The sequence below is a fragment of the Lineus longissimus genome, chromosome 13 (assembly GCF_910592395.1).
Source record: "Lineus longissimus chromosome 13, tnLinLong1.2, whole genome shotgun sequence".
In the NCBI taxonomy this organism is placed as follows: Eukaryota; Metazoa; Nemertea; class Pilidiophora; order Heteronemertea; family Lineidae; genus Lineus; species Lineus longissimus.
The window spans coordinates 2,819,310-2,841,112 of NC_088320.1; the positions used below are offsets into that span (position 1 = coordinate 2,819,310).

Consider the following 21,803-nt stretch of genomic DNA (forward strand, 5'->3'; position numbering starts at 1 on the left):
TTAAAGTGTTATGTATTAGTTGATTTTTGAATAAACATTCAATTGTCCTTAAAACACAGAAGCAACAAAGTGGCTGAGCATATAATATCTCACTAAGCAGCAAAATACTTCGGTGTTTTGAAAAGTGGGCATTATTTTCTGCAGCGGGCTACTATGTTTTCTCCCAGCGCCTGAGCAAGTAGGCCTAAAAAATAATGTCAAAAAGAAAAAAATTTTGTCAAAGGAAAATTTACCATTTCAGTATATTATATCACTGTTTGTCTAAATTTGTCAATAACTGAAGCATGAGAGACGGCACTCCTTGGCTGGTGGTACACCCGTCGTCTGTGAATTGTCGAAGCTCTCCGTTGTCTTGAATCCCGTATCACTAGGTGTGCTCATTCAGTTCTTCGAGATACACCTGGAAAAAACGAAACAAGATGTAGAGGTCCCCAACACAATGGGCATGTGACATCCAAATCTGCAGTTATGTGTGGGTCAAAAGGATTAATGAGCTATCACTGCACATTGCAGACACACCCAGGATACTTGGGATGGAACACCAGTTTGACATTTTTATGTAACACACTGTAGAAAATAGTGTACAATGTACATACATGTAGGCCTACACACAAAACTTCTGTCAAAACAAATTTCTCTCTCTAACTTTACTTATTTATCTCCATAAGTAGCTTAGCCTGTGCCGGTACATGCATTTTCCGTTTACGACACACCAGTAAAGGAATTTCGAGAATCTGACCGACATACCGGCGCATTTTGTAGTAAATCGGGAGAAGCACTTTATTGTCTATAAATAGCTTGGGGAACACCATCATGACGCTCTGACCATGATGACATCATCAATGGAATTCCGAATGGTAAAATTAGATAAAGACACGTGTTTTTATTGACATTGACTTTGTTGAGTATTCAGCATTTTGGATCTACCCGGTGTAACAGTAGATCGTAGTCCGACGTGAGAAATAAAGCATGTGATTCCTATGATTTCATCTCCGATTATTCTCGACTCTGTTGCCCTGCCATACGCTACCCGCTTTACGAAACAGACTTAGAGAGGAAAAATGCGTGAAATTGAGACACATTTTTCCTGAGAGTTCCCCCAAAGCACATGATAATAATAAATAAATGGGTTTTTGATAACAAAAATTTACTCGTCTTTCCATTTCCGGTGATGATATACAAAACAAACATGACCTTTCAATAAATGAGCATTTGCCCCCTGCCCTCCCCGCTAGGTACGCCCCTGTACAATGGTACATACTAACTCCCTCATGTTCAATTACTTATTCGCGAGCATGGGTAAGGGGGAGCCATGTCGTAGGCCCTGTTAGCAAAGAGGATGACTCAATATCCCATGCACCCGGTCGTGCTTCAAGAGTTAAAGAGAGACGCCTCCGTAACATGAACCACCAGACTAGCCTAATATCGATCTATCAGTAAGAGCTCAGCTTCCCCATGTTTCCGTTTCCATCAGTAAAGACGAGGCAAGTGCACACGCGCTATATGCTTGACGACGGCGCGCTTTCTATGGATTCAAAATGCATTTCATACAATACTTGTACTTTGCAAGGTGCATTGCTTTTTCCGTCTGAACTGTGTTTGACGTTCAGCAGCTGAATATCACATTGGATTCAAAAGCGAAAAGGTGAGCTGGTCTTTAATAATTTTCCATCCAATATATACATGAATACATGTACACGTACTAATACCTGAACTCCAGTTATTTTCCTCCTATATCATGCACATCAGGGACCACGTGAGAGCTCTACATGTAGTATTTTAACACCTAAAGTTCCCCTGTTGCTCCATCAGCGTTAGTCGGCCACTAACGCTGGCGTTATATCATTCACGTCCTCGTAATTGCGAGTTGTCGGCAACCTACAGTTCGACTCTCGTCTAGTCTGGGATCCTGACCGCACTCTCGAGCATGGCATGCAATTTAACTGACCATTGGCGTCGCCTGACGTTAGAAATTCGAAACAGATATATTTGGACCAACATTAAATGTAGTGGGAACGAACAGCGTACCCCATTAAAGGGACCCATTTTGAAACCCAGATGAGAACGTAGGAAAACGCGTCAACTCATCGGTCTTGGAACATGTAGTGTACCGGTAAAAAGAAATGCAAGTCCTACGGACCTTGGTTCCTTAGGAAAGGTTGTCCTACCCGGACTTCCGTTCCTGGGCTTCGATTCCTATATAAAAGGTAGGACTCTGATTAATAGTGGACTTAGATTTCTTTTACAGCAGAGACAGAAATTAAAGTCCCCGTATCCAATGTCCGTACCCATTTGAATTGCATATACAATAGAATGTACTATGGCATATAATAGAACATGCGTTAAAATATCTGAGGTTTTGGGTTATCGGCCAGCTAATCACTCGTAGTGTAGAGGTCATGGTCCCTGCCTAGTAAGTCAGAACTACAGGTTCGAGGCCTCCTCGGTCTGCTCTTTTTCTTTTTTTTCTTTGTCACCTCTTGCATAATCGATTACAAACATTCGACGGATTCATCAATAAACATGATAAAGGAATGGGTCGATCACATTCAAACCATGATCATCAGTCTAGCCTGCTTCGATTTCTAGGAAAGAAGGTCTTGGGTCTCAGATTCCTAGTTTTTCTAGTAATGGAAGTCCGCCTAGAACGCTGATTACTAGCTTTTGGACCTACATTCCTAAGGAGTCACGGTCCTAGGACGTTGGTTGCTAGTAACCAAAGTCCTAGGACTGCAGCTCCTAGTTGTCCAGGACAAAAAAAATCCATAATTTTTTGTCTTCCACTTGGTCTATAGGATGCCCGGGTGAGATGTTCTCAGGTAAGATGTCGACAAAAAAGAATAGTTAAAAAGCATGATATGCAGATGGCAAAACTGGGTTCCCTGACATTTGGCTCCAAAAGCGTCCATGAAGAGACCTTTCTCAAAAAAATCGTGTTGAAAAGGTCGAAGTGAAACATATTTGGTCACGATTTAAAGGAATGTGCCTCTGTAGAATCAGCCGAGGCTGAGGCCGGCAAGGAATTGATATTTGGTCAATGACAGTCTACCGACACAAACAAAACTTTGCATTCATGACTCGTGACTTTGTAAATTTACAATAAATGGCGCGGCAAATAGCGCAGATTGCATCGAGGACACGCGCCTTCTAGTGTACTTGCTGTCTAAGTCATCCTGGTTGTTGCTGGTCTATGATTGTGATATATAGCCCAACTCTGACGTGCCTGGATATATCTCCATTTCATGCATCATCTAATATGTCTACTTTGCACATTACTCATATATATATATTCGAGTCAATCTGCGGTGATTGTGAGACCTGAAAGTCGTCCTACACCTTGGCGGTTTGGCGATAACAGTGGTTCCGAAAACATAAACTGTACATGAAATCGATAAAAAGCACATACGAAATAAGAACATGTGAAATTAACCACAAACTTGCGTAAAAATGACCTCTCTGTCGAAAGTAAAAACATCTTTCAAATACCAGCCGAGCAATGACATTTACCTCATTTTGGACAATAGAGCGAATGCTTTGGGTCAGTGCTTGCGAACAGCCAATTACGTGCCCATATTCTACCGTCAAATGCGTGGTTAGCTATTGCCCATACTCCGGCACAGTTACTGTATAGTGTGGTGAGGCGGTGAGGCTTAGAATGCCTGTTTTGAAGAATCGTGGCTATTGCCCTGTTGATGATGCCATCCGTTCTGAAACCAATTCCTTTTTGCACCTGCTCCACTTATACTAGGGACAGAGCAAGCATGAAATGCAGCGTATAACTGCTCGAAAGACATGCGAGTCTTGTCATGAGGTATACACTTCAAATTTTCCTTATATCCAATGGACAGTTGGAAAAATTAATATCCAATGGATAGAGGGTGGTAGGGGTTGTCCCGACGCCCCCTTGTAAAAAAAGCCACATCCCTGTTCCGGTAGCGGATTTCGGCCATATCCCGAATTTCAAGAGATTGCTGGTTTTTCCGAAAACCTCCCATTCAGGTGTGAGGGTTTTTTTTACTGAATTCCTGTCTAATTATTGCTGTAATGGAAATTTCTTTATCTCCGATGGTCGGGAGTCAATGAGCTAAATTAAGTTTCAAAGATTTCTGCGAAGACTTCAATCTTCTCAAGATTCGGTCTGTAGTGACTTGATGGTCGCTCCTTTGACAGTTCGATCACAAACGACTCATCGATTCACCAGCCGATGACAGGGTCGTCTCCGGGCAAATGATTTTCGAGTGATTTATTACCTAGTATCGACCAGGACACGTCAAATAGATCTAATTATGATGCCAAGAGCATGACAATTTTGATTAAGTCGGAGGGGGATTTTTCACCAAAAGAGCACTAAGATGACCTTTCCCCGCTCTGCTTCCCGCTGTTTTGTTCACCTCAAAACGTTGTGAGGTAAGGTTTCCAATTAATGCGATTTTGCTCGAGTCGCAGAGAGGATGCGACATGGTGAAACAAAGCATGAAGCGAAAAGCTTGTTGGTTCGGTTTGGGCAGTGAAGCATAAGATATCAAAGCTATGATGCACGCCTTCTCGCAATCGCACTCAGTGGAAACCTTTTGAAGACTTCCGCGACACTATCTCACAGCACAGTCATTCCCCTCTGTCGGTTTCCACTGCATGCGAATGCGACAACGGACTCATTACGGCCTTGTTTATATTTTACGCCAACTGTACGTGTGCCTTTGAGATTAAAGCAAAAATATCGGTCAATATGGGTGCGCGCTTGCCAGAGCAGAGGTGTGGTGCTATAATGCTATAATGATTTATTTCAGTTTTATTTCAGGACGTTAATTTTATTACAGTCCGCTATAAGCCTTACATCTGTAACTCAGTTCATTTCTCATTTTTATGGCCACTTTCCGTATAGTTACATCTCTCACGCCACAATAAGTATATTTATACCTCATCCGTCTCCCGCCTAACTCAAAATCAATTCCATTTCCAGTTTATGGTGAGTCGAAGTAGGCGGTAGAGTGATTGGAGGGGATTCTACAGCATCAATATGTGAGAGCCGAATCGATCCGGGGGCAGTGCTACCATTGCCAGGCGTCAAAACGTGGCTGATTCTGGAAGTTTTTCGGGCAGAGATCGGATTCACCGCGCGGTAGTTCATTTGGTATTTGGTCCCGCCAATGCTACAGACAACGGGCTGAGCGTATATCATCCTGTGATTCATTCGGAATTCAAAATAACGCTTGGACTGTCGGTAGCAGTCACGGAATGAATTTGAAAACGAACGGGAGATCAAGATTGGTTAGTTGAAATCGAAGTCTCGGAGAAAAGTTTTCCAGCTCATTACACAAAAAGTGGATACTGTTCCTCGAATTTTCTCATAATTTTCTTCAGACACGAACATATTTCAGATTTCAACATTTTGGTCTCGCACTCGGTTTTGTTTTACAACAATTTCATTCGTAGATTATACCATGGATAATCACTGATTTACACTGAGAAAAAACACACTTCGTTTAATTCTGTCAAGCTAATAGTTGAGTTCTTGACCAATAAAATTATCAAATCCTGGTTTTCTTATCGGGGATTTGACTGAAACAGTATTGGTTTGGTCATCAAAAATTGCTTCGATTGAATTCGAAATTTACAGGTTTGTCGAAGTTGGCTGGAAAAAAAATCGACGATTTTCAACTAATCAGAAACAGACGAATACATAACTGCCGCCAATTACAAAATGGCCTCCAACCAAATTCATAATTGGGCTAAATGCATTTATTGGGAATAGATTTGTTGATTAAAATTGGAAAATTTAGATCAGATATTGGATATTCCTCATTATGGATTCGCTGGGTTGATTTTGTGCATTGTCATTGGATGGATTGTCGTATCATTCTAGAAGGATTATTCAGCTGATACGAATTTGAAATACGAACTCTTGAGAAAATGAATTCGGAACGAGTATTGTTCGGACATTTTTCGCTAAGTATTACTGAATTCGCGAGATTCTCTGGCAACATCAGTAATAAAAATGTAACGGTTATACATGTACATTGTATATGTGTGTGCATTTTTTCTCTGGCGCTCTCTATCTTCTAACCGTATCTCTGGAGGAGCAGTCAAGGTATAAGCGGACGCTTCTTTAATTTCTTAAGTTCTGCTGGCGCCTTGTATCTGCTGGATCCCAAGGCTGGCTGAATTGGAATTGTGACATATCGGTTTTTTTACTGCTTCTTACGGTTCTCTTCTTTAAGACTTTATTAATGCGGAAACGAAAGGCTGCCAAAGCTTCTTTCATGTTGGGAAATGTAAAAACTTCCTCTATTATTTTGGGAAAAGGGAGCCAATAACATCTGTTTTGAGCGTTTAAGCTAAATCTTCTGTTTTAGTTATTCTGGGCGTTCTTGGAAACTGCTGATCTTCTTATAACTTGGAAGACGCTGTGAAAGAAGTGGTGCCTGGTAATAACTTGATAAAAGTGCAACTATTATTGGCTTAGACTGTAAACATAGGGAAATTTCGCCAGTTTGTAGAGCAGCTATCCAAGGAATCATCATAAACTCACCGCCACTGAGCATTGGTACGAAATGTAACTCTAGGTGCAAGATGTTTACGCTGGATTCGCAACTAGACTCAACAATTGGCACAGGTTTTTTTATGTGATCGACGGCTTGTTTAGCTTCCTTGGAATGATATTTCGTATCCCTCTCAACAATCAGACAGCCATCAACAATACAAACTAACCGTCGGATACAGGTGTCATCCATCAGTCAGAAAGTGAAAACGGACCTACTTTTCTTGGAACTATTGATATGATTCCTAACATAAACATGGAATCGAAACTGCTTGCTTTATTGATGCCCTTAAAAGGTACTTTTGATTATATATCCATATTAAAAAAATAAGTGTGTCATCGTCAGGTGAATGCCACATTGATGTTAATCGAGAAGTGATTCAAATGCCAGACGACCATCAGCAATACACTGTAGTATTACCACGCATGCGCGCAGAATCTGATCCGGAGACACAAGTTCTAGCTCATGTGATTGGTGGAAATGGATTATTGATACTGACACGGTGCAGAATCTGATCATAATCCACGGAGAAACAAGCTGCAAATCTTCTGATTGGAGTAGTAGTCTGTAATATAACGATTGGGCGCGAATTCTGATTGCAACGAACGGAGAAACTAATTAAAACCGATTTGATTGGAGGTGAAACTCAGTAAATGAAGATTTCTCTGGTTGAACCTTTCTATTGCAAGAGCTCGTCTACATTCCATGAAATTGCTCAATTTTTCCCCAAAAGATAATGAAGTCATGTCATATACTACGGATCACGTTGCGAGGTGTAGTTTTCTAGTTGATCTGTGATAGGCTTTGGGGAAGATGCGTCTTTTTATACCTAACTCGTGTCGGAGAGAAGTGATCAGGAACTTTGGATAAAAATGGCGGCCGTAACCCATGATGATGCCATTGAAGTCCTCTCAATTCACGAAAATAACAATCAAGCATTCTATGACTTGACGCCCTCAGACTTCACGGACAGGTTCCGTGTGATAGGCGGAGACGGTGATGACATCATTGACCATGATAAGACTATGGTAATACCCAAGGTCAGGGAGGTCCAGTCGTTAAAACAGAAGAAAATTGCTCGAATTGTGATGGCTATTGCCATAATTATGCTGCTGACAAGTATCGTCCTTGTGGCGGCAACATTAACTATGTCCGACCATATTGACGACATGGGTAAGTGTAACCTTTAAGTACTTGTTCATTTATGCCTTCATTAAGTAGTTTCGCAGATTAAGTGATCAGCACAAGGACCAAATCTGGCTGGGCATTTGTTCTGCATGTTTGTCGATATTAGTTCCATCAAAAGTGCACCAGATCACGAGATATCGACAGTGGACTAAATTTAACTTGTCTTAGATTTGTTGCACCATTTTGTCTCCAGGGAATGTGTCCATCATGTGACTTCTCACAATTATCGGATTGGTCATTGATTTGTGACGTCAATGGCACTTTTGACAGACTAGCAGATTAGATTTTGAAGAAAAATTACATCTGCCAGAGAAAATTAGACTTGTTAACCAGACCATCGGCAGATTGAATAGATCTGCGTAGTTGCCTTTTGTTGCAAATGCTAAATCACCAATATGACCCAAAATGCGGCGTATTCGGGCGACTGACTAAATCGAGGCTGGTGGTCATCGTGACAGAAAATCTTTCCTCTGTCTGAGTAGTCAGTTCACTCTTTCGTTACCAAGTTACAGTCCTGTGTTTTCGTCACAGTAGACTCTTTTTGTCACCAGTCAAAAGTTCTTCCGATAAACGCCAGTCAGCAACTCTGAGGTTTCGCTTTGTGTGAGTATTCAGTGTTGCTTTTTCTTACCAGTTAGCAACTCTGTCTATTCCTATGCTGTGTTGTGATGAGCCAGGAATTTCAGTTCGATGAAAGCCACGCCGGTTCATCCAGAAATACTATGACTTTCTCCCTCACAGCCTTAGGCAACAATCATTCTAATTGTTTTGCCACTATCGCCATCAACACTGCCATTGCGCCGCAGGACACCAATAATATCGTATGTATAAATATCATGATTATTTCTGAGTAGACATGCTATCGATGAATTTCCGCCTCTGGCAGTCAGTTATTGTGAACAAGAGTATTAAGGGATGTTAAAGAATTCTTGGAATTCTTGGCGAACATTCTATGCTGTACGGTGGCTGGCAAAGGACATAACATAACTATTTTCATGAAAAAATTCAACTAGTCCTGAAACATCTCGATCGATGGACTAATTTTTATCGATCTATCGAGATAATAAGTCTAGCAATCGAGATATTTCAGCAATGATTATTTCATGTTAAAAAATAATGTGATGTCCTTTCCCAGCCACCGTATAGCATTGAGACAAAATACTAAAACAGAGAACAATGTTTTGATAATGCTGTCAAGCCAATGATCTGATGTTGCCGTCTTTACGGAGCAAAACCTGGTCCAAACGTCTTTCTTTTAAAAGTTATCATCATTGATTTACCATCACAAATTACAGACACTTCAAAGAACGCCACTCAGAGAACCGGAAACGAATCATACCGGTATCGCGATGTGAACATGAGTATTATTATAGTCACACATAACTATGGTATCATTACCGTCTCGTTAGGCTAATGGGGGACGCAGGTGGAAACAAGTGACATTTATTGAAATAGATGAGAGCAATGGCAGGTATCTCAACATCAGTGTATATATTGCTTGCTAATGATTTCCGCTTTATGTTATTATTTCAAAAGGTTGAGAGAAGTAGGCCTACTGATACCTGTCACGAAGAATAAAGCAAGTCATTTATTTGCGCTAACTGATATCTATACTTTCCTCCCGTTTCACCAATCTAATACCGGTTGAAAATACCATGAAATCGAAACATAGGCCAAGCCATAACTTGTCGTCATGACCATCGAAGAAATGTTAAAATCCTCTTCATCATCTTCTTTATGACTCGCCATGTTTCTGAGCCGTAGAGAACAGTAGGACTGACCTGACGGCTCAGTTGGATATCCTCAGCTTGGTGCGAGTAGTCCTACCACACCAGCAGTTGACGCGTTTTGACCCTTTCTGCCTAAAAGCTAGCGGTGTTACAAATCAATCAACGGCATATCGAGCTGAGGTAGATTGATGTGATGACACGCGGCTGTCGCCCGGCTTTGCACCATACATACAGCATCTATCATCCCGGCAGAAATCAGTCTATTGATCACAGCTCTATGGTACATTATCGTCTGCCAGAAAGACAGAGAGAGAATATCTAACGCAAGGCTGATGCCTTGGTGACATTTAAGATCTCAATGTGGATAGAGACAGAACGGTCTCTCTGGTGGGTCTATTGTCTATTTTCGTCTGCCAGAAAGACGGAGAGTATTTGACACTAGGCTGTGATATCGATGACATTTAAGGTCTTAATGGGGATATAGATACATGTATTAAGGTCTCTCTGTTCATCCAGGTTCTATTTTTTATTATCGCCTACTGAAAAGACGGAGAGTACACTAGGCCGTGATATTGCTGACATTTAAGGTATCAAAGGAGATACAAAATGTTTAGACATCAGAGCGTCTCTGGTGACCCTGGTTCATTGGTACATTATCGTCTGCCAGAAAGACGCAGGGAGATCATGAACGCCAGACTAATATTCATTCCGGTTACGTGTCGCAATAGATTCTTCAAAATCGTTAGTGGCAGGTGAAATTGAGGGCCGAAATGACTGAAAGGAGTGCCTCTGACCCCAAGGTTGCTTCTGACTCCTTTAAAAAATCTGTTGACAAAAGATTCTGGCGGATCTTTTGTGGTCCGTAACAGGTATATCAATTTCAATCACCATCGTGTAATAATAGGTTAGAATGTTGAGAAAGACATGTTGGGCAGAGACCTGTATTCATCCACGACCGGAAGTGTGGCACAGTCACATAGAGCTTATCAAAATGTCAAGTTGTGGTAAATACATGGCTGGGATGGACCAAAGTGGAATTAATTCTCAATCTGTGGTTGATTCTTAATCTACAGAGTCAGGCCATCACAGAAATATGCTTTTTGATAATATATTTAAGAAAATGTGGTCTCACTGGTCAGTTTAGAACTTGTACTTTGACAGGGCTATATCAATGCGCCAGTGACGTTTTGATGGATATGGTGTACGGAAATCTTTTTTTCTCAGGCAATCGGTATTGGAATTTTTTTAAACTTTATTATGCTATTGGCAAATGGTTCTTCTTGACACGTATAAAATTTTGTGCAGATTGATTGGTCCAATGAGTACTTTTTTCACCAAAACCTATGCACAACAATGTACACGTAATGTACACATGTTTTAATAGAGGACTCTGGCCTGTTGTTGTCCTCACTGATGAAAATGCCTGTCGTCTGGTGTTGCACCGTGCATCACATCTGGTTTCGCAATCAACCACCACCAACACTAAATCCACTGAGGACTGTTCGTTGTTGCTAAAGGAACAGGGCCTCGTTCGACTGGAGATTACACTCATTGGGGATGCAACAACAGAGACGACTATGTTCTACAGCGATAATTCTCGTGGATTAACTGGTAGTGTAATCTATCGATCCTGGACTTATCGTCTGCCATAGACGCAGTGAAAATATCAAACAGGTTGGTGACAATGATAGTAAGGTCTCAGTGTTGATACACACATTAAGGTCTCATCTATGGTAAACAAATTAAGGTCTCAGTAAACGACGATAGGGCCCGAACTTGTTTTCGATGGTTATTTGAAAAATAACTTGATAACGTCCAAGGTTTTACGGTATCTGTGTCAAGGATGCCCCGATTGAAACGCAGGTGAAGGAATTGATTGTCAGAAACACTTCCCGAGATGGCATTGGAAATCATTAGATGTACATTACGTTCAGATACATACTTTATATTCTTGTGGCTGTTGCAAATAGGTGTGCGTGTGTGTGGGGGGGGGGGGGGGAGGGGGGGAGGGGGTATGAATATTAAGTATCAAATATTCTGTAGATCACAAGCGCCGCAGTTAATGGAAAGAGCATGTTAGAAGTGATTGGTCACGATGATAAATGGCTCTCGCCGACGCAGTCGTCCAAGCCATGGCCCTTTGTAGCATGGGCTAATGCCATCACCAGTAGTGTGCCGGCCCATCGCTGAATTCCGATTGACATCCGGTGTATTCAGACAGAAGTTGATGCATGTCGAAAATCTGTATTTCGCTTTAGCTTGTTGTAAGATTTATATGCGTTTAAATTAAAGGTATTGGCAATGTATAAAATCGAAAACAATTTCCGAATTTCTTAGATTAATGTCTCCACTGCTGGATCTCAAATTCTGAATCTAAATATAGTTGAATGTAACAAACTGCATGTATGTACATGTGGGCAAAGAGAAAATATCTTCAATATTGGATTCCCTCTTTTACTGAAAGTCTTGGCCCAAGGTTGCAGTTGTTATATTTGGACGGAATTATGATCCTAATGCTGTAAAAGCAATAGCTAAATGTATTCTAAAGCTGCTGTGACAACCATTGTCTTATTTAAATTATTCAAAGAGGTTGTTCATTTACGTCCATTAATCACTCGGGGGAACTCATGAACTGATGGTCTGATGACTGGCCCCACATTAGCTCACGCAGGGTGAAACAGTCATGCCAAGGATTTTATTTTTGATTTCTGAGAGCGGTAAAATAATTAGAGATAACTAGTGGCGAGTCCCTGGGGCAAACGCTGGTAGGGTTGTTCCGAAATATGACAGAATGATTACAGTGTTCACGCGACCCGTTCGTAAATTATTGATAATCGGCGAAAGAAACTTGATTCATTACTGCGCTGAGTGAAAAAGCCATTAAACACTTCCAGCATTACTCAAAACTGAGACGAAGCACTGGGGAAGGTCTTTTTGGCATCGCTTTGCTTCAAATTCGATAGGAATTTGACATTTAAGCGTTCGTGTGACTCATGTATATGGTGTATGCAACTGTCGAGTACGTCACGCAGATGAAATAAGTCAAGACACTGATTATGCCTAATTAAGTCTTGGGCGTTGGCTTCAGCTTCGATCTTCGATCTTCGTGACAACCAGCCATATACTTATACTGCACTACTAAGAAACTTTAAATCTGAGATCACAATCATCATGATAGATGCAACAGCAAGTAGTTTTATAAAACGCGTTCCCTGAATGACGTCTAATTGACCAATTACTGCTAACATTTCTCGAGTTTCCGCACAAGAATCCATAACGTCATCTCCGTCTGTATTGGGAGACCATGATAAGACGAGGAGTCCGTCTAGTTCGATAACTGGATTAGGTAACCATGTCCACGATCGATGTAAATTGGATCTGGGGGAAATCGACTCAGGTTTGACAAGAAAAATAAGTACCAAATTGAATATTTGGTGGTTGTAATGCAAGTATCGCTAGTTCTTTTGCGAAAGCTGCCGGATTTGGAGCCTACATAGACGATTTGATATTATAGCCATATAGAAAAAGTAACCATCCACCTCGATATTGATATTAGTGTGGGCGAAGACCTATCGAAATGATTCTTTACCGATAAATTATAGTTACACCAGGACTTTATTAGCATGGGCATATTGATGAATAAACGCGTTCCCTAAAGCTACAGTGTTAACAATATGCCTTCAATTGTCTCTCCAGGGTAGTTTCAATAAAGTATGAATAAAGTATATCAATAAAAGAATGCTATAGGCCTCGAATCGATGGATGTATAGACTTAGCAAATTGGTGACCTTTTTAAAGCTTATGATAATTCGACAGTCGACCCTTAGGGTGAGCTATAGCATGCGCTTACTTTGAGGATGAGGTCACGACATCATATTCTGTTAATGACAAAATAGAGCTGGTAATAATTTTATATGCGCTTCGTCATGCTTGGCTCTTGATTGTTTAGGGAAAATATGTTTTACCGCAGTGACATAACTGATATTGCAAGCATTTCCATCTAACCAGAATACTTCTAAAACGACTAGCCCGGGGAATAACGAATCAGATGATAGATGTCTACGAGGCGCCACAAGAATGGTCAAAACTTCGTCAAACATCGGCACTATTCGGCATTGACACACCCTGCATGGTACAAAATGGCCGCCGACAGAGACACTAACTGGAGCCCCGACGCCTGTGTAGCAGCAAACTGTCATGACACCACTCGCGCATCAAGTAATGTCCACAATTGATTGTCAATTGATAGCTGTATGGCCTCTCTGATGGGAGTGGATGGAGTCAATCACAGCCGTTCCGTCAATAAGAGAGGTGATTATGAGAGAGGATCGGGTGAGAGGAAAGATGGTGGGGGAAATGATATAGGTTTGTTGGTTGCCCTTGGGAGGCTTTAAGTAAACAAAAAGTACATATACAATGGGAGTGCGTGAATAGAATCAGAATGTGGCAAGGATTAGACAGGTAATTTTGACTGTTAACGCGAATATTTATATTTCCTGCAGCAGCCCATGTACTGGATTTAGATGCGTTTTATTTCCCAAATCGCCAATGACCTTGACCTTCATGCTCCTCGCATAGTAGCTAGTGTTGATATCTTCAATACCAAATAGCCCCTCCCAAATATATCATATCAAAAAAATGCCAAATGGTATGAAAGGTATAGGGAAAGCCGACACGAGTTATCACGTTACTTATTCTTACGTGACTTGACCTCGATTGTGAAGAAATGCAGCCACACCTACATGTGTAGGTAGGCGTAAACATTTTTCTAACGCCCATTAGCAAATTAACAACCGGGGAAATAAAAAAATCATTGCTGCCTCGTTGGACGCTTCTTGAGTCTGTGTTACATTGTTAAGGAGCTTGTGATAGATGGATTAGCAGACGGTAATGGAGCTCTTTGGGTATGTGGAGGTGACAAAGACATCATTATTTGTTGCCATGGTGATGGGAGCAGACGCTGGCAACAATGCAGCAAGTCTCATTAGATGCTTTCTTGACTGCTCGTTCTTATAGGTCTTCATATTGCAAGTACATGTAGGTTTGAAATTCCGACACAATATCTAGCTTCGATAAAATCTGCATGTGACCAGAAATGACCAATCAAGAAGAGTTATTCATGACTTCCTTTCTTTCCTGTTATTGCTTAAAACATTTCGTATATCACTGTACCATTCTTAATCACAGAGTGTCATCTGGTGTCATATACATATACATGTACATGTAATCGAAACCATGAATTATCTTGCTATATTTATTTTTAGATATTGAATCTCAATATAAGCCGCGCCGGTTGCAACTCTTGGGTTGGCGTTGTAGTATATTAATTATTTATTTGCAAACCTAGTTGAACAATAAAGAACTTTCCCAGGCATTTGACCAAATTTAAATGCCTAGATAACCTTACCAATACAGAAATGTTATAAATAAACCGTTGTCCTGGAAACGTATCTTTAGGCATTCAGAAAGCGGTATGTTTACCTGTTATCTGCCGAAATATATTCTGGCTGTTTCATTCATAGTTTGTTGTATAATGTAACAGTGTATCACTCATTTTCAATGCCATATTTTCCAATGCATGCAGTTAAGGCTACGCCGTAAATGACGTGATTTTCGCTCAGTCCTTTCTTTCTTCTCTGTTCCCTTTTCCCGCTGTTTCGTCGTGACCTGCTTGTAAAAACAGGCAGTGAGAATGCATCAGATGACATGCCGCCGTAGCTTTTACATGTATCAACAATGATGCATATGTTGTCTGTAACAGGGTATAGTCTCAAAAATACCTTGGCTGGAGTGAAGTATCGTTTTCTAGCAAGAGAGTGGTATCATCCTAAGGACACATGTAGCTTTATCAATTCCACTGCAATCATCCAGAAACGTCAGAACATGCCACCCGATGTGAACATAGCCAGTTTGATCGAGCGCGCAGAGTAAATCAGCAAAAAACTGAAATTGAAATTGATGGGGGAATGCTTAACACGACAAGGCGATGTCACTGGCAGGATTGGTGCAGGAGAAGTTGACGCTGATATACGCAAGGTGTAGCTCGCCTACCACTCGAAACAGAAACTTTCAACCGGTACACACTTCATTTACAATCATGATAATTATTTCAAATCAGTTTTCTTGATAGACTAAAATTAAATTATTGCTGTTAGATGATAAACCGATGTCCTTCCTTGGCGATTTGACATTGTTAGATAATGTATTCCTTCTAGTTTTCATAAAACTCATGATGGCCCGAGTGTTGAATGGGTCACCCGTTACTTTGCTCTCTTTAGAGGCCCCGGCGGTGTCTTCAAAGAAACTATCAACATCAAGTTATAAAAACTACTGATTAGAGTAGATTCGCTCGAATGGATAAATTGACGTCATATAGAATGACAGCGGGATCATGTAAGCTTAATTAGATTTTACGGCAGGTTGATTAAATGGATCCTTGGCGTGTGATCGATGGAAATTGACGTTGACACCGCTGCACGTGACTGAATAATGATTTTACAACATCAATTCGATCCTCCTCCTTGCGCATGACCGGAACTCTAGTTACTGATATGCTTCGATGTTGGCCCATTGAAATAGGCTCCGATCCGCTGTACCTCTTGAAAATTACAACGAAAATTACTTATCGGTGTCAAATCAATGCAAAACATTACTTACTTCGTCGCTATACAACAATATGACTTGCGGAGTGGTTACCAATGTATTTCAAATGATCCCCCTCCTTGCATGATGGCAATAGAAAATGCTCTGTTGGTTAGAATTCTTTGATCATATCGCAGTAAAAAAAGTCGATCGGTTGCCCAATGCGAAGAGATCGATACATTGTAATAAGTCATTACATGTTTTACTAAAGTACATGTATGATTCGTTTGATCTTGCCGACAACTCGTATGTGACAGACTCTTAAAGTAGCATTTGAGGATAGAATAGTAAATAGTCAGCTGTGGGCGTTTTCATCAGACGATACTAAACGATTTTCTATACAAAAATAGCTGCATTTCGTTTTACTTTTTTACTGATTTGCTATCAGTAGGTTTGAACGGCATTGATTTTCTTTTTGGTTGTAACTTGTAACTTTGCCAGAGAAGAGCCATGCTTCAGCAGTGGGTCTATCAAAGTGAATCAAAGAAACTCTCAACCGATCCACTCGCTTAAGTGTTTTACCAAGTCCTAGTACTATAATTGGGGCAGAATTACCCATCCAGGTATTTGAAGATGTGTTTTATCAAGGCAAAACAATCTGAAATCGAGTTTGAAATCAACTTTGTCTGATCTTCTGAAAGGTAGATATACCCCCCAGGTACACGAAGCTTGGTTTTACATTTGGAGAGCAATCTGAATCTAAACTACATGTATCTATGAATAGTCTTAGTCTTTGAAGATTGAAATTGTAAATCATTTTTTGCAAGCTGCTGCAGGAAAAGTCCCAGTAGAAATAGTTTTTGAAGACTGAAATCATTAATCCATTTCTTTTGAAGCTGTTTTGTTGAAATAAAGTCCTCGTCATTGAAGAGTAAACCACTATCTATCCAGCCATCCAGGTCTTTGAAGGTTGGTTTCATACTGTGGCAGTGTAGTTTAAAATCTAAATAATCTAAAATAAGAAATCCTAGTCTTTGAAGAATAAAGGTATCTACCCATAGTCTTTGAAGCTGGGCTCAGTCTGAGATATAAATCATCTGGGCACAGTCCTCGTCTTTGAAGGTTAAAAATACCAGTGTACAGTGGTTGAAGCTGGTTTTATAAAGGCAGATCCTTCAATAGCACTCCTTAGTGGAATCGATGACATGTTCTCAGAGACTCGATGATAAATTACATGCCTGCGTGAGCCCGGGAGAAATGAAAACCGATGTCACTGGGTTGTCGACGTGCGTTTGATGTAGCCTACTGTATCATGTTAACCTTTCACGACCTGGACCTATTTTGAAGAAACAAGAACTCATATAAATACATAATCAGATCAATGAAACACAGCCCACTCAACAGCACCCGTGATACCCGCTTGTGTGAGACTGTAAACCACTAAATAAAAACCTCTGTGGCGTTTCATAGTATCACCAGAGACTAAAACCTTCGGTCTGATATGCTTGCCTGCTTTCCCACCAGGGGGTAGAATCCGACAACCTTCAAAAGCTATGTCAGATGATTTATCTATAAAAATCGATGCCAAATGTTGTTATTTATTGAAAACAAAGATAGTAGACAGGCTTGCAAGAAACGGCTCTAATCATTCAGTGATCGATCTTATCACGCTCACGATTTATTTTTTCCAACAATGACGTATGATATTGAGTTGCAGCTCAGGTTTTTTCACATGATAGATTGGCGTTTCGAGGTATGAGAGTACAGCGTTTGTGGTTTGATTTGTTTTGCTTTAAGAAGCTCGCTGTTCTCTTGAGAAGTAGCCAACGAGTTGTAAGCAATGGGTTGTACGTATACGGGAGATTTTATTAGAAGAAAAGGTAAACTCAGGTGGTGGTGGTCCGTAGCGATTCTGACGCGCAGATCGATCGTGAAATCTGGATATTAAACACTTCCTGTATCTTTCTATTTTCAGTGAGAAAGATGCACGGGGACATCCGGCCAATCAAGACCAAACCAAGACCAACAACCTCAGGCACGACCACGACCGAATCAACCACACTTCCAACACAACATCCACAAAATGCAACAGACGGGGGATGACGTCGCATGAACGTTAGCCAATGAAAGTATCTGCAATAAAAGCGACGCTGTGATAGGTCTGTCAAGCTGTCGCGCGTTGGGGCTGAGCCAGTACACTTATCCATTCCAGGAGATAAGAAAACAGTCGTTAAGTTGGAAGTCGGCCATTTGACGCAGAAGCATAATGTTTTGATCCACCTCCCAAGCATTAAAAAGATGAGAGGGGCGGGGGATTTGGATTATTTCTTAGAATAACATAGCAAGATTATCTCATTCTTGGTATGATATCAAAGGGCATAGGCGGTATACCATGGACTGATAAAATCAATGAATCTATGTAGGAATTATAAGCACTCCAGCATTGCCACGGTATGCATGATGTCATGGATGAAATGACAGCACTCAAAATTGTATCACACTCCGTGATACCATAAACACCAGTGAATTCGCCGAGTCCTCATCAATATTTTGTATTTTAAATGCAGGAACACATACGTGTTAATCTGTAACTTATTTGATTGATTAATTGATTTGTATTTATTTGTTGATGTAATTGCCACAAGCATACATGTATCTTTTTGAATCTTTTTACTGGACTCGGCGATATGCTCCCAATTTTTTTGCGAGCCATCTTTGTTTTTTTGGGATCACGATTTGTCTGTGAATGTCACATGTCCACGACAAGTATGCGCACTATCAAGCGGACGCCTGAAACGACCACCGCAAATGCGATCTTTGTCATCACAGATCGCTGCAATAAATCACTCATTTGCAGGGCGCTTGTAGCCACAAGCTTACCACGTCATAAATGTATATGTCTGGTGATGCTTTCTGCCATCGATGAGAAAATTAACAACAAGTTAATTTGCACTGAGTTGTCACAGATAATATATATTTTGGAAAATACTGTGCCCGCCGTCTTAGCGGAGACAGTATTAACTTCCAAGCAATACATATATATGCACATAATATAATATATTTCCATTTTTACGATATTATCGTAAAAATGTAAATATTGCAATTTTAAACGTTTAGATGTGAACACGTTCTGGTGTGTCGTTCCTATATGACTGGCGTGCCCGAATCTGTAACTAGCTCGGCGCTGCTCACATTAGTACCGGTACGTGCATGTAAACAACAAGGGGATTCATCAATCTTTGGTCCATTTTGCGTCGATACACACGTGTGCGGGTGGGGGTGGGATGGGGGAGATTGAAAAGATGATTTGAACATACATACGTACACTTATATCGACTGACTGATCCTTTCTGGACGTATTGACCTCTGGGCCCTTGTTTATAGGAACGACTCCCCGTATCGCGAGACGACGAGATAATGCTGTACTCTGTGTCATTGTAAATACATCGTAATGACCATGTAAATTAGACTGTGGTTGTAATGTACAAAACGTGATCTTTATACAAAAATGTCAAACCTAAATGTTTGCCGAAATTTCTCAGTACCTTTAGTATATAATACATCGCCAAGTTTATTTACTTCACTGCCATTGGCGGTGTACGATGACATATACATCACTAGATTGAGAAACTGCAAGGGAGTTTTCGCAAAGCCCCCCCCCCAAAACACCAACGCCAACACCCATTCCCATTGCTGTACAATGCGATAAAGGCGGTCACCTCGCATCACGGGGATTTTGAGAAAACTGATTATATCCAAAGGGCAAAAAGTACACAGCGCGTCCACTATGTGTCTCCCTATGTGTCTCCGCGAGCAATAACAGTAATAAAAATGCAATTTTTGGTAGGTTTATCGAGTTTATGTTTGTTAATTCAGGTCACTTCAGATCACCAAGGTAGGACAACAATAAAATATGGCCTGGCCCTATGCGAGTGTGAACGTAAGGTTCATCTTACGACGAGATGTCGCAACAGTCATATCTGGAGTGGAACATCTCGACTGCGACAACAGCACAACCAGGCCTATTTGGACAGACCACGCGACGGTAGTAGAGTTCTTCTGAGAAACAGGAGATGGAGCTCCGGTCGTTTAGGATATTGTCTATTCAGTGTGGCTGAGACGCTACCGATGATGACAGTCTGTCTCCTCCCTTATGCAGTACGGGCTCTGGTCTATTCCTATTAGTACAGGTACAGACATCTTCAGGTTATAACCCTGCAGCTAATCCCCGCCTTATTGTGTATTACCGCACTAGTCTTACATAACAGAACAACGGCCGGGAATGTGTCCTCGGCAAACACATTCATACCTATCTGTAGCGGAACAATGTGCACAACAGGCATTCGGACAGACCGTCTGTGTGTAGCAAGGTCTTATGAGAAATAGCAGATGGAGCTCCAGTCGTTCAGGCAATTGTCTGGAGCACCCTGTTTCGAAACTCCTCAAAGTTGGTATGTTGACTGTGACACTAATGATGACAGACAATCCACCCGGGTCGACGATTATTTGATATTTATTGAGAATCTCACCGATAATTTGGGATCACTGACATTATGATATCGACTTCTTCTTGATTGAATCGCTGTTGAATAATCTGACCCTGATTTGGCCGGAATCGAGAACTGCAGATATGCCTAGGACGACGATTCTGGCCAATGGCTTTGCATTTTTTTTACTCTTACATTTTTTGCTTATCCCCTTAAGAAAGGTCTTAAGTGCCGCTACAGATGGGAGGCAATTGGTCAATTCATGGAGGTATTATTAAGACATTTCTACCCTCAATGTATTGACCTTGCTCAGCTTCAAGACGACGAACGTTAAGAAAGGGGCCTTTGTTGCTTGGTATTACGGCTCATTCGAATGACGTGGCGAATAAAAGAACATTTTATATTGAAGAAAAGTGAAGTCAAGAAGGAAGTGAAGTCAAGAAGAAAAAGATCCATCTGATTTTTGATTTTTGATTTTTCCATTTTCTGTGTTTTTGGTCGTGATTAAAGGACTATATTGAGACGGTGACTTGTCAGCTTAGAGTTTGGCAATAACGGCGCTAATAATGCTATTACATGTACGTGTATCTTTAATAATGCTATTATCTCTCAGTCGCGCCATGACAAAGTCAGTCTCGCGCCTCGATCCTCTCACTATCGAAACTCCCCTCAAAAGAAGTGCCAAAAACGTGAAGTGAGCGTAATTAATTGTGGTATTTTGATAAAATATAAATCTTGCGATGACATTTATTCTGGTCTTATTCAATTTCCTGCAAAGCCCTGATCAGAATTGATTATTCTGCGGTAATTAGGCACAAACCTTCCGAAAGATACGATGGCAACGCGGATAATATCGTCAACATTTTTGCAGCCGTGACTTTTGAAGACACGCCACGAGTCTATAGCCGTCTTGATCCCTCCCAATGGCATTTGAGACTTTTACTTGATGAATCTGTCACAGTTAGCTGTGATGAAAGCCACCGCTACAGCAGTACTTAAGAATATAACGCAAATACACATACTATATTGGTATCCGTGGTCAGCGTTCCACATCATGCCATATGTTTTGAGCAACTAAAAGACTCGTAAATTTATCCTTTGCATCCAGTGAACTGCCGCAGTTATGGCCCCAGGTCTAGGAAATCTCATCCTTTCCAATATTACAAGGACCAGACCAAAGTTCAGAACAAGCCAATGGTTCTTCTGCCAGGCTTCTATTGCTAAGATGTGCCTCGAACCATCTTTAGCGCTCAGAGTACAAAGTAAAGTCGTCTCGT

The 21,803-nt window shown here is 40.9% G+C and overlaps 1 protein-coding gene across 3 annotated transcripts in view; it reads left to right on the forward strand.

Moving 5' to 3' along the window:
* Positions 1-19,697, forward strand: part of LOC135498450 (uncharacterized) — a 28,804-nt gene extending 9,107 nt beyond the window's left edge. The window contains exons 2-4 of one of the 3 annotated variants that reach the window (XM_064788722.1): positions 4,961-5,268; positions 5,618-7,712; positions 18,015-19,697. In XM_064788722.1, coding sequence (XP_064644792.1) covers positions 7,412-7,712; positions 18,015-18,142 — 429 coding nt within the window. In that variant the 5' untranslated portion in view covers positions 4,961-5,268; positions 5,618-7,411 and the 3' untranslated portion in view covers positions 18,143-19,697. Of the gene's footprint in view, positions 1-1,480; positions 1,646-4,960; positions 7,713-18,014 lie in introns of those variants that run through there. The other 2 variants (XM_064788721.1, XM_064788720.1) reach the window with 2 other exon arrangements.
* The last annotated feature ends 2,106 nt before the right edge of the window (positions 19,698-21,803 follow it).